This window comes from Anopheles moucheti, chromosome 2, assembly GCF_943734755.1.
Source record: "Anopheles moucheti chromosome 2, idAnoMoucSN_F20_07, whole genome shotgun sequence".
Classification (NCBI taxonomy): Eukaryota; Metazoa; Arthropoda; class Insecta; order Diptera; family Culicidae; genus Anopheles; species Anopheles moucheti.
The window spans coordinates 35,510,079-35,524,242 of NC_069140.1; the positions used below are offsets into that span (position 1 = coordinate 35,510,079).

The 14,164-nt window shown below is 46.9% G+C and overlaps 1 protein-coding gene across 1 annotated transcript; it reads right to left on the reverse strand.

Moving 5' to 3' along the window:
* Positions 1 to 415: 415 nt before the first annotated feature.
* LOC128304485 (laminin subunit beta-1) lies at positions 416 to 12,569 on the reverse strand. Its single transcript, XM_053041681.1, has 16 exons — positions 12,550 to 12,569; positions 10,192 to 10,304; positions 10,054 to 10,104; positions 8,121 to 8,379; positions 6,671 to 7,350; positions 5,917 to 6,602; positions 5,824 to 5,844; positions 5,149 to 5,755; positions 3,793 to 4,757; positions 3,613 to 3,709; positions 2,568 to 3,544; positions 2,149 to 2,501; positions 1,937 to 2,078; positions 1,681 to 1,869; positions 1,467 to 1,611; positions 416 to 1,396 (listed from the first exon to the last, which is right to left on the reverse strand). Exons 2-16 carry the CDS (start codon positions 10,250 to 10,252, stop codon positions 1,260 to 1,262), a joined length of 5,370 nt encoding a protein of 1,789 aa, XP_052897641.1. The 5' UTR covers positions 10,253 to 10,304; positions 12,550 to 12,569; the 3' UTR covers positions 416 to 1,259.
* Between the last annotated feature and the right edge of the window lie 1,595 nt (positions 12,570 to 14,164).

Consider the following 14,164-nt stretch of genomic DNA (forward strand, 5'->3'; position numbering starts at 1 on the left):
TTCATACAGATCATGTTGCGAGATATGTCATTTTAGAATGTTGTTTCAAATTTCCCAGAATTACGGTTCGACCATTTCAAATATTACATTAAATTCTGTAGTATTTTGTTTATAACATTCATTGTTGAACAATGCAAAGCTTTAAACATGCTAATTTTTATTATTATCATAAATTATGTGCGATCAAATTAAAATAAACCAACTATCGAGTGAAGATAGGATTTCTAGGCATACCACAGTTGAACTCATTGCCCTAATTCATCTGTGTAAAATAAACACAAAGCTCAAATCGCATTGTTTGTGAAATAGTCGCAATTTCCGCAAAACCATCATTCCGGAAGCAATTTCTCCGGAAGAAAAACGTAAGTATGCTTTGAGATATTCCACTACAAACCAAAACTAACCCATATATAGAACATTGAAGATATTTATTAATTACGACGAACAGACTTGCGTATGTATGTTTTTAGTTAATATTGTTTTTGCTTAAAATCAGTGTTAAAACGAGCATTTTAGTATGCTACAATTTATGGCGTTTTACGATAGGTACAATCTTCCACATCTATTTGCTTTGCCCAGTGCATTGCTACTTTCATAATCTAGTATATGTACCGTATGTACTATCATGTATTGCTATTTTGTGAGGATACTTGCTTTCGGGAGTGGTTTCATCATGTCTTTACTGGATTTATTGTGTGCACATATGAGTATGATACTAACTACAGTACTATACTTTAGAACCGGAAAACTTTTCTTAAATGAAATCAAAGATATGGGTAGAATTACTTTTTTTAAAACATATTAAATGCACTGGATGAGTTACAATGGTATACAAAGCTATGGCGACACCCATCATCTCCCTTACGGCTAAAACAATCCTTATCATTCTTATACTATTCTTCGCTAGCTGTTAGTGACGAACTCAAACAAAAAAAAATCTAATACGGAGGTTGGAAAGTTGTTAAAACAGCAGAAAACGAACACTTTGTGAAAAAGAATAATTTGCGCCACTGTTTCCAACTTAATAAACGTAATAGTATTGGACAAAGATGTCCACTATTCATACATTCGTTCTGCTTTTTTGGCACAAAGATTATTTTAAATTTTCTGTCGGTGTATCGAACGTACACAATCGCGTATATCTAGTATAAAACGGATCGTTAAAGAAAAGCTCTCGCTGTAATCTTCCTCTGTGAACACAATAGTAATTGCTTAGTTTCCCTGGCTTGGCAAATGTGCCGAAAGCCCTGGCGGTCGAATTAAGTGCACTGACGGTAGCGCTCGGCGTTGGTTTGGATCGTTTGCAGATAGTAAGTAATCTTTCCGGCAAGATCGTTCAGCTCACCTTCGAGATTCTGGATTTCCTTTTCGTTGGATTTGTAGATATCGTCCATACCTGTAGCGTACAAGGTACCATTTGTGTTATAGTAATCGTTTCCCACTCAATCCTCTATTTCGTAACTTACTCTGTAAAGCCGAAAGCTGCGTGGTCGTATCCACGGTGATCTTGGAGGCACGATTCAGTAAATTTTGTGCACGCTCTCGAGCACTTTCCGAACGACGTGCCTGTGTTGAGAGCGATTCGTTTGCGGTCTTGAAGTCGTTTTTGAGCTAGAAAAAAGTATGATGCAACGATCACATTATTCAATCAAAATTGTCCGCGATCCTAGCAATAGGTACCTGTGTTGCACGTTCGTGCGCATTGTTGGCCGAGTCCTTCACATCTTCCGCCTGTTTATTGATGTCCTTAGCATCAAGCTCGTTACGAATGTTATCCTTCTGCAGTTGTTCAAGACGTGACTGCAACGCGACAACAGCGTTGGCCGTCGAGTTGGCACGCTTCTGGGCGTCTTCCGTTTCCTTATCAATCTGTAATCAAATACGGAAGCTTATTGAACTTTTTGATCTCCGGGCTCATTCGAAGCATGGTATTTACCTCCTCCAGATCGATCTTTGCCGAAGCAATGTCCCCGTTCGCCTGCTTGATAGATTGACGTGCCTTTTTCTGCGCATCATCCGCATCGTCCAGAGCTTTAGTTATGTTCAGCACACCGGCTAGTACCTTTTCTGCGCGTTCCCTGCAAAAAAACAACCAGCGAAACATCAGCACTGATTCTAGTATTGCTTCAAAACAAGAAATGTACATACTTTTTCTCTTGCGCATCTGTCTTGAGCATTTCTACGCGCCGCAAATCGTTCTCGGTATTCCGTATGATCGATTCCACGTTAACTAGATGGGAAACCGCGTCCTGGATTTTCTGGGCTAGATCATCTATCTGTACCGGATCCAGCTGCAGTGTGTAGCTCATGACTTGATCGATAAGCTCTCGCATTTCACCCGGCGAAGCCGTCGTGTTATCGATCATGTCCGATAGTTTACCAACAAGGGCGTTAGCTTGATCAATACGTTCCTTCGTTTTTTCGAGATGAGCTTGCGTTTCGTCGTGCGTTCGCTTTGCCTTCTTGTACGATTCTGAAGCATTTGCCTTCGCTTGCGACATCTGCAAACAAAGAAATGTGTTACGATTATATCTGCTGTTCACCTGTCACACCTTTTAGGACATTACCGATCGAAGAATATCGTCCGCGAGTTCCTCCTTCTCCTTGATATTTTGCTCCGTCTTTTTGGCAAAGTCTAGCGCTTTCTCCGACAATGTCAACGCACCATTCTCACATCGAAGTCCTCCACAACCGTTCTTACAGCCCGCCCCACCACAGAACTCATCGCACGGGTCACCATGACGATCGCATATGCGTTGGTTCAAATCCGGCATGTTGCCGTTAAGATCGTTCAATTCTTCCTGATACCTCAAGAAAGCGGCTTCGTTATTCTCATGGTTCCTTACTACGTCAACCTGGTTCTTGTTGATAAGATGTTCCGCACGCCGGCAATAATTCTCCGCCCCTCTGTTGATCGCCGTGATGTTTATGTTCGTTTCACCCAGCATACTGACGCGGTACCAAGCGTCACGGGTAAGATTCAACGCACCCTCTATGTTGCCCTCCTGCAGCCTAGTTGCATTATCCTTCAGATATTTGGTCATCTGCTTCACATCATCCGCCCGCCGTCCAAGGTTCACAATCTCAATGTTCGCGAGCTTTATGTTGGAGTCCGTCTCTTGCAGCTTGCGTTCCGATTCCTCCAGATTGCGCAACGATTCCTGCAGGTGGCTGCGAATACGCTCAATCTCAGCACCGATCGCTTCGATTTCCCGATCGGATATGGTGTTGTTCAGCAGTCCCTCGATTTGGGCGATCTTCTTCGACATCGAATCAAACTCCTTCTTGTACGCGCCAGTCGCCCCAAGCTTCTTGATCGTTTTCGCTTCCTCGATCGTGCGATCCGTTTCGTTCCGTAACCCATCCAGAATCATGTCCCAATTGTCGAAGCACTCACCGCAAGGTTCACAGTACGGTGCCTGGCCAAGGTAGCCCCGATCGCACTGGTCACACTTATATCCGCCAATGCCAGACTTGCAGGCACACTTACCGGTGATGCGATCACATTGTTGCGTTGCCGAACCATAAGCGTTACATTCACAAGCTAAAGCCAGAGAACAATTATTTCAACATGCTTAGTAAGGTGCAAAGAATAAGTAAAACAATACATACGTTTGCATTCCACATTTGGATCACCCCAGAAGTAAGCTTCACACTGATTACACTGACGTCCACCGAATCCAGATTTGCATGAACACTGCCCATCGTACTGCAAATCGAACCAAACATCATAAGTATAACCAGATTCTTCAAGCTCTCAAGTACTGAAAACAAAAGCCCCCAGAAACCTACCGGATTACATTGTTCGCTGAGCGCACCGACCGGATCACAATCGCACGCCTCGCATCCTTCTCCGCTAGCGATCTTCCAGTGATTTTCAATACACTCGTCACAGTACTGTCCCTTCACGTTGCGCAAACACGGACACTGTCCCGTGTAACGATCGCAGTGCTGTATCGTTTGGTTTGTGCCGAGCAGGTTACAATCGCAATCCCGACAGTCCTGCCGCATCGCATCACCGTAAAAACCATCCCGACAGTACTCACAATGGTCACCCTCGGTGTTGTACAAACACTGCAAACATTTGCCCGATTTTGCATCGCAATTTCCTGGTCGCTTCGGATCCACATTGTTGCTACAGTCGCACGATTGACATTGGCCGCCCGGTTTTTCCGGATTGCCATAGTAGTTGTCCGCGCAAACATCGCACCGCGCACCGGCATATCCTTCCTCGCACGAGCAAATCACATCGTTCGTCGATGGGTGCAGGTAACATTCGTTCGCGTACGAATGACCGGATGCAACAGTGTCCGGACAGCGGCACGGCCGGCAACCGATCGACGACCCAAGCAACGGATTGCCGTAATACCCGTCGATACAGCGATCGCACTTCCAGCCCTGCGTAAAGTCCTGACAGTGAATGCACTCGCCGGTCTTCGAGTTGCACGTTGACGTGTGGCCATTACACTCGCAGATCTGACAGTTGGGGAAGTTCCAGAAGCCGGGCTGACACTGGTCACACTCCCGACCGTACGTGTTGGGATGACAGTTACACTGGCCGGTGATCAAATCGCAATCGTTGTCCTTCGATCCGATGCTGTTACAGTCGCAGGCTTTGCAACCTTCCGGTCCGAACCCGTACGTACCCGGAGCGCACCGGTCGCACTGCCGCCCAACGACGTTTGTCTTGCACGTACAGTAACCGCCTGATTCAGCGCACTTCTTGCTCTTCGAACCGGTCGGATTACATTCGCAAGCTGGAACGACAAGCATAAGACAGTATGAGCACAACTTACACACGCGGCACCATCAACCGGCAGCGACTCTAACAAGGTTCCAGCTCCACATCTCCGGGGTTAATATCTTGAGCAGTGCAGTGATCTAACCATCCCACTAGTAACACTGTATTTAGCAGGAATATCACAATCCACGATTTTAAGTGAAACATTTTGGTACCATCCGCTCAAAGGTAAGGTTTCAATGTCAATAAATGTTGGTCAAGTTTGATAGAACTAGACAAAGATAAACTAGCTAATGAAACGCCCCGATAAGATACCAAACAATATGTGAACATTGGTTACGCATACTGCTTGCCGATTAGATCACCACACGTTAGAAATTAGCTTCAGACAGGCTTCAGACACTTACGCGTAGCACCATTGTTGATGTAGACGCTAACCGTTTTCAACAGATCCTTGCACTCTTCCGGTGCGTTGACGATGTAGTTCACATCGTAGTACGTGTGGTTACAACCCAGGTTAACGTACTCTCGGTGGCGTACCTCAGCCTGGTGGGTACCCTGCAGAATCGGTGTAATTTCGATGCGCGGTATCAACACGATGGAATCGATCAAGATCTGCGCCGTCGGATTATCGTCGTACGGTGCGTGACGTTGGAAGGACACAATGAACTTGTACGTTTTGCCACTCTCCAGACAGATGTCGTGCAGCGCTACAGCGCTCGTTTCGTACTCCGACAGTGTTGTGGTGATGTCCCGTTCATAGCTCGGGTGTGAGTTTGCGCACGGTCCTTCGGGGTTGTACACATCCGGCCGGATCACGGTCATGCGCACGTTCTCCCAGTCGCCCTTCATCTGTGGCTGGTAGCGCACCATCACGTCGTAGTTCATCGTCTTCGGTATGTCGTCCACGGTGAACCGCAGTACGGTACCCTCCGAAGCGCGGATGAAACCTGGCCCCGTGAAATCTGCGTCACGATCGTTCGCACGTTCGCGCACAACAACGGAACAGTTTTGCTGTCAAGTTGGAAGTTGGAAAAAGGTTGTAAGAAATGTGTGATTCTACCGAAGAACCTCTAACTTACCCCTCCACCGGATTCACAGAACTGGAAGGAAAGGAAAGGGATACAAATATTAATGTGCTACCCATTGTTCGTTCACAGCTCTGTCCTACTCACCGTCGAAGGTATCTCCGCCTCTAGGATGCGGTGCAACGTCGGAATGAAGTAGTGCTGCTTCGGTTCACTACAATCCCGTCCCTGCATGTGTGGTCTACAACGACACTGGCCCGTAATCACGTCGCAGCTATTATCCAACGATCCACCCGGATGGCAATTGCACGGTGTACATCCCTCCAAGCTGTCCGACAATCCGTACGTTTCCGGCATGCACTGGTTGCAGTCACGCCCGGTCACCAGCCGTTTGCAGATACATTCGCCAGTGTAAACGTTGCAGCCCGAGTTGTTTACCGTACCGAGCGTGTTACACGTGCACGGCTGGCAACCTTCCGGATTATGGTCGTCGAAGTTCCAGAATCCTTCCCGGCAGTGGTCGCACCGACGTCCGTTCACGTTACGCTTGCAGTGACAGGCACCGGCCACGATACCATTCTCCTCGTCGGCAATCGAGTCACAGATGCCATCGTCCAGCGCACCACGCGGATCGCAATCGCACGGCTTGCACACGTACGGGCTCTGGATGTCTTCGTTCGGATCGCGATAGAAGAACGGTGAACATTCCTCGCAGTGGTATCCTTGCGTATTGTGCTGACAGTTATCGCACACACCGCCACTAACACGTCCCGAGTGTTCGTACACTGCCTGATCGAAGTGGCAGCTGGTCGCATGGTTGTTACAGTTGCACTCTATCGGAAAAAAGAGAAAGAGACCAATTGAACACACCCTAGACATATGGATAGTGCATGGAACATACTTTTACAAGCGTTGGTCTGTTTGCCAAGTGCCGGCTTCCATGGTAGATCGTTGAAGAAGTCCTCACACTCCTCACAGTTCAGACCCTTGGTGTTGTGCGTACATTCGCACCGTCCGTGCACCATGTCCACCGTGTTCCGCACGCCCTCGAGCGGCAAACAACGCGAGGCATGACCATAGCACGAGCAGGAACCACGCACAATCATGTTCGATATAGCGTAGTAGTACTTCTCCTGTATCTCGTCCCGATCGTCCAGCAGATTGTCACCGAGCGAATGGAGCTTGGTGAAGTTCACACGCAGGTTCGTCATCTTCAGCATGTTCTGCACATGTTCGGCGTACGGGTTCTCGATGTTCATGTTCGGTGGCAGCACACGGTAGATCACCTCACCATTCTTCGACGGTTCGACGCCCGAATAGCGATGGTCACAGACCACATCCGTAATGTTCCGTGCAACTAGCGGGGCGTGCGGGAACGACTCCCGGCAGCTGTGGGCAAAGTACTTGTACACGTGCCAGGTTTTGCCGAAATCGTACGACCGCTCGATCAGCATCGCTGCCGGACGGAACGTCGCAAAGACGATGATCAGATGGGTGAAGTGAAATTCCGCCTCGAGGTCCAGCTGTATGGTGACATTTTCACGTCCGTTCTCCGACTGCCACCAGGTTTGCTCGACGGTTCTGAATGGTGCGAGACATCGAAACATTTGTGAGCTGGGTTGTAAAGGTATAGCAGAATATGCAACGTTAGCTGCTCCTGATGGGAGAATGATAGATCAGTATTTCCCGCTGTTATCCCTGCTACTATCCCGGAAACGATAGATAAATACATTGCACCCTTTTTCCTGACATCATCGCCTACATACGATCTGTTAATGTAGTAATGTTCCGTACGAGCGGATGATGTCACGACCGAAAACCCGAACTCCGTACTATTTGTGAATGATCTATCCGTGACCGACAAACAAAAGCGAATCGATCACATGCGGTAGCAGACCAGTAGCAGATGTGCTGATCCGTCGTCGCGATTGGGTTTTTTTTCTTTTGGGTCGTCGTTAAATTTTGACAAATGCTTGGCCATTGCTTCTGTCGCTGGTGTGGAGTAAGCGGGCGGATGTGAACCTGTTGTTTGTATGCGGAACATTTATTTGCACACCATGTTTGCATTTGCGGGCAGTGTTTGTTTATACCCGACCGAAACCGTGCCTGTGTGAAACGGAAACACACACACTGAATACATTCTATCTTATCTGGGTAAGGTGCACATATGCTGCAACGGCATAATAATGCTTTGCTGCAAAAAGCAAACAACATCCATCTTTAAAAGCAATTGAAACGAAGCGAAACTCTCGCACGGAATGATGTAATGCCCTTTAAAGGGTATTTGACCATTAGCCCAAAGTGTCACCCCCCCCCCCCCCCCCTCCCCTCCCTTGCGCACGAATACCTACCCCGGTTGCATTTTGTAGATGATCTGACCGATCCGATGGTTCCGCATCGGATCGCTCTCGGTTTCGCGGCGCGTATCGCAGAGGAAGCATTTCTTCTCCTCCAGATGGGACACGATGCAGTAACGTTCCGGCTGTACCGTACCGCAGGTAGATGACGCTTCCAGTCGGTTCTCGCGTCCGATCAGCAGATTGCCCGTAGCCGGATAGCAAGAGCTCTGCTCGCACGGATGGACGCGGTGAATCGGCGGTCTGCTCGCTACTGTTGATCAGGCGTTATCGATGTTCCCGGCGCAAAACGATAAGCGAGCGAGTGTGTGGAGAAATACGATATGTATTAGTATGGTTTTGGAATAGACTGTACGGTTAAATTTAGAAACCCGTTCCAAAAGGGAAACCATTCACCCACACCCAAAGCGGATTCGACGGACGGGGATTGCACATGGTTTGTGTGGATATGCAAGAAGCGGAAGAATGGGTAACGTACACTGTGGAACCGGGAATGCACGGAAATCTGTGGAAGCACGTTCTGTAAACAACGCTCATACGCGCTGCGATCGTGGAGGAGTTATATTTCATACCCAGAAGTCAGACTCGTGGACGCGTGGTTGGAACGGACGGAGGGGTACGGAGGATTCGTATTAGCAGTGGTACACATCACCAAGGTTAAAACCGCGGGGAGCCCACACTGAGAGAGAGGACCCATGTATCGCGTACAGTGATCAAAGCGAACTACGAACTCTAATGACATCTCCCATGGCGAGAGTTACCAATTGAGAGTTAGCCAGATTTGCTACCAGTGTAATTTCCAGTGCCATTAGACACCGGCAGCAGATATACCCAATAAGACGTTTGGTTGGATTAGTTGATACGATTCATACTGGAGTTAGAGAAGATGCTGTGAAACGATGACGGCCATCGTCACGGTACTTGGCGCTGTGTTTACTCCGCATCTGAGGAGGGTTTAGCCATGCGTCCTGATACACTATGATGTAATGTGCGCGAGGTTCAACGCTTTTTAAACCGCGTCGGAGACCATCATAGAAGCTTCAATTAAGGCAGACACAGACCAACCAGGATTAGGGACCACTTGTAACCTGGGAGATGGAGATACCGAGCACTTATATCGGTTGAGAATGCATATTCCAGGTCTTATGGCTGGAGATTTCTGGGGCATTTTGGGGGAAGAAGGGTGGTACCGATATGATGCGTTAATTAGATAACCTCCTGCACGTTGGGGCTGCTGCCACGGCCCATGAACCTGCCGCCACTGCTGGTAGTCGGTACGATACTGCTGAGATTCATGCATCTGACGGCGCTGGTGATGATAATTCCTGTAGGAAACCTTCTCCAACGCTATATCATCCGACCCTACCGGTGCCATACTTCCCGGTGGATAGAAAATGGAGTTGTACTTGTTGTAGTTGATGTGATTGTTAATCATGCCCGTGTAATGGAGGTTCGGGAACAGATCGCTCGGTAGCGGTTCATCGTCATCCGTGAACTCCATCGATTCGCCATCATCGATCGGTTGCTGATCACCGCGCAGCACAATCGGAACGGTGGTTGTACCAAAGTTACCGCTAGGTACGGCAGCTACTACCGAAGGAACTGCTTCCCCATAACGTAGCGCCAATGGAAACAACCGACAGGGAAGGTGATGAATATGAGTGAGATGTTAATTACATGCATGATCGACAACAATGCGCTTTTTAAGCATGATGAGTGTGTAATGGGTTGCAGTAGAACGGAATTATGTTTAGCTGGTTAGACACACACACACATGTATACAAAAGCACACAGATGCTACTGATACTGATAATGGTATATTTTTGGACAAGTTCTTCACGGCTTTCTCCTGTCTTTTGCATTGAAATCGCAACTGAAAATCAACTCGGAAGAGAAACGCATATAAACTTCTAGCAAACATACTTACATCGATTACTGCTGTATGGTCGTCGTTGTGCATTGCTACTTAAGATTAGACCTGGGGAAAAATGTGCAAGAAAGGAAACGGTTTAAAAACAAACCCTTGAAAAGCGTTGCAAGTTGTCCACCACTTTGGCATACTTACTATGGAAAATAAATAAATTAATAACTAGGTGTGCTATACATGACGATCCTATTTTGGCCATCGCTGCCGCGGCCAGCTATACATGGGTAGGACGTTAATATAACGTCCCTAATCTGTAAAAGAAAAAACCGACAGAAAATCGTTACAATTAATTCCCCGCTCTGATCAACCGGATTCGGATCGAGCACTTCACGGATCTCGCTTGGTACATCGTCCCCAAGCAGCAGCCTCGCTTGGCGCACTGCATCACCCTGTAGCGATAGTGAACCCGCGTGTTCGTGTATCCGGTGATAAGGAAAGCTTGTTGTTCTGATGCTGTGTTGGTTGTGATAGAACAATTTCTTGCGTTTCTTTTTTTCTTTTTGGCCTCACTGTTGGTGCTACAAGAAATACGTTCGCCGCTTAGAGCACGTCAGATTTCGTTCAGTTCCCGTCGGCGCGACGGCGATAATGGCAGGCACAACCCGATGGTAACGTCAGAAACTGTCGTGAGGAACTAATTCCGGCATATGCCCGTGCTCATGGGGTGGTTTTTTTTTCTCTTTACATTCAACAGTTGGGCTGTTTGTGAATATTTGTTCGTTTGTTTCTTGCGTAGTGTAGTCCGTTGAACTGGCGCTGAAACTAAATGCTTGGCGGGAGATAAATAGCTATGTTTGCTGACTTGTGTTTTATCGATGTGGTCGAGTAAGGGGCCAAATGGTTTTTATGTTTCGTTTGAGCTTGGCCGCCTTGAGAAGCAGTAGAATTGTATGGCTTTCTGGTTGCTAACGTTTATAAAATTCGTAATATCACCCAAATTTGAATTATGTCTGTCTTTTGAGAAGAGTCATTCATATACATCTTTAGTGAGTTTAGAAACATTCAATCGACGCTCAAAAGATTCAAAAATCCTCAGACTCAGTGGCCTAATCCTTGGAGGCCTTAAGCTCAATTCTAATTTTTGGCAAATGATGACCGAGCGAGGATGAAGTTTTAGAAGATTAATGGATCTTGGTAAAAGAATATCAGATTAATTCATTCAGTTCAAAGCTTAATGCAGATTCATGAACCTAAATCAGATACACCCAACACTGGCACTCACTCACTGTCGTGCAGTGGATTGGACTGGTCAGGCTCCGGTGGGTTGGTGATATCACCGGACAACCTAGCCTAGGTTGTCCACATGGACAGAGGAAGCTTGGTCCGAGAGAAATAAGTAACTATTGTGACTGTTTGAGCCAAGTACATCGTAGGTATATTTTAAGTTGCAAAATTTGCATCAGTAGAAAAGCTCTAATTGGACGCTCGAATTAACAGAACCCGAAACGCGTTATAACTTGCGAACTTCGAGAGTACCCCAAGGCATGCACATCTGAGTCGTGACTGACACCATTTTATCTAAAATATAAGCCTAACCTACCGTATTTAACTCCTATTCGTCCTTTAACTCAGTCTAACAAGTGCATTGGCACTGCAAAGCCCTCAAAAGAAGTCAAAGTTCTGCTGGTATTTAGATCAATTTTCATTCATTAGCAACATTGTGAATGAATTGTGCGAACATTGCACAGTTGTCTTAATGTTTACCGCTTTGCACAGTATAATCGTATGGTTCAGGCGAAAAATAACAGATGTAGATGAATAAGAATGATGAAATAATTTCCATCGAACTGTAAACCTTCTGTCAGCCCTCATATCCCTTCGCGCACTCGGTCTGATGGCGAAGCGATTCTCCAGCAGCGGATACGGTGAAATGGCGCAAATGTGTCAAACGCAACGACAGCACTGCAAATCTTTTGCATCGCTTGCATTTTTAATGAGCTTCTCGGTGCAGGTTCCATTCCGTCCCCCGGTCAGCAAGAATGTAGCACAATCAGGCAGAACTTCCGGCAGATTTCGTTTCGTCAATTGTTGCACACTTGTACCAAAGCTTAATATCAATTAAAACACGCGAAGATCATTACTTGCCGCAGTTGTTGGTTGCTGGGGGAAAAGATGAGACCATTTGCTTTGAATAGAGCTGCCCCAAGGTCGTGATAGTGATTCTAACGTGTGACTTTGTCATTGAAATATTTTGCGTTCAATTCTTCCGAAACGAAGCACGTGCTCTACATTAGACAGCATGAATCCGCTATTTTGTTCATGAGAACACTCACCCATCGGACGGAAAACATCAGGGAAAAGGCAAGAATTCTGCCAAGAATGGAGGGAAATATCTTTTCTGCCCGAAATGGGCAAAAGAAACAAGTTCCACAGAGAGAAAGAACCGCTACAGAGCAACAACCACGCCAAAAAAGGATCGTGGCTGATGTTTAACTGTGTCTTTAAACGAGCCGCACGATACCACCCACAGGAACTGAAGGTGAAGGAAGCACTTACTGTTCAACATGCAATGGTATGCCAGCTACTCATAAGCGGCACTGAGTTCTAGCGGCAGCAACTGCAGCAGGGGAACACTGTTTTCGATGTTGCGGCACAAATCGGTCACGAGCACACTTCGCAGTAGCTTTGCCACAAAAGTGAACAGCTTTTGTTTCTCCAAGTAGCAGCAGCACCGAAAAATGAAAACCAAAAATTGCACTTCACTGACAACACACTTGCTGACACCGGTTTGCTGCTGTTGAAAAGGTAACACAAAATAGATACATCATTAGTACACCACTTTGTTAAACACGGCATGAATTTCCATTAGTTTTGACCACAATTTCTCCGACATTTTCACACACCGACACACATTCCCCAACCAAACGGCGGTTCCGACTTCCTATCCCATCCGATGTACGGACACGGGTCGTCGTATCAGCAAACGATATGCTTGAACCACACAATTTAGCTAAACGTTGCACTTTGCACGAACACGTGCGGTCAGCGAATTGTGTGCAGTGTCTCACCCCGGCATACACGGCAGAAAGATCCAAACAAACGAACAAAAAAAAAAGCACCCTTCTACGGTGGTGTGGAGTTGTGGAGAGTCCGTCGATCGGTTTTCGAGTCGAGTCCTCACTGTCTGTTTTGCATTCCGCGGCCATAAAGAAAGACTTCCCATCTTCAAATGCATCACACCGCGCCGCGGACACATGTGGGGTTAATGCTGCGCTGTCCGAACGAAGTTAAACTTTCCCGTTTTGTTTTTTATTTTTCGGAAACACATTGGGTCACCAACCATCTGGGATGCTTGTTTGCGCTCGGTGGAATCTGCTGATGCCCAACACCAATCCCACCGTTAACCGACCAGCAGAAGCAGACAGAAGAAGATCAACAGCGATCTTGCCCGTCCCCGTCTTGTGATCGTTGTCAAGCGTAAGCATTCTTGCGTTTGCTACCCCCGGCCATGTGCTGCTTTTGCTGGTGGCGGCACCGTACGGCATAACATAAAACACTGCAACGGAGCATAACTTTTCAACATCAACTTGTGAGTGAGTGTGTGTTTGCAAGAGCGAGATGGAAGAAAAGATGAATTCGGGAAATGCAGCCGAGATTTTAGGAGGGTTTTTTCATGTTCATCTATCTCTTTTTAACGCACCGAAACGGGCTGCAGACTCGTACATACACTTTCTCACTTAAACATTTCATCGCGCTCGCTCTGTCTCACTCTTTTTTACGCATCCACCACGATCGTGTATTTCAGGCAACAAAAAAGTATGTTTTTCACGGTAACTTTCATGTTTTTACTTGCTCACGACGGTACGAACAATATGTTTTTTCCAAAAACTTGTTAAACCACAAATCATCTGCCCATGTGCCGACGCACGGTGACGACACTCGATCGTGTAGGAAAAAACGAATTTGATTCACACGCACCACAAACACCACCCTGCTATTTCTGAATCTACCAAAGTGTGCAGCTACTGCTGCGCCTATGGTTGATGTCCCGATCGCGGGTTTGTCAGGCCAGATGCATTCGACACCGCTTCGAACTTCACTTCAACAAACAGTGCATCCAAACATGGCGATTACACAGCAGCTAGGAGCACTGGCAAATGGTACCAAAATG

Coding starts and splice junctions, on each gene's coding strand:
- LOC128304485 (XM_053041681.1), bottom strand. CDS start 10,252: ATGGCCAAAATAGGATCGTCATGTATAGCACACCTAGTTATTAATTTA. Junction 8,380..10,053: donor ACCATACAGCAGTAATCGAT/GTAAGTATGTTT, acceptor CCTGATCAACAG/TAGCGAGCAGACCGCCGATT. Junction 2,502..2,567: donor CGGACGATATTCTTCGATCG/GTAATGTCCTAA, acceptor CTTTGTTTGCAG/ATGTCGCAAGCGAAGGCAAA.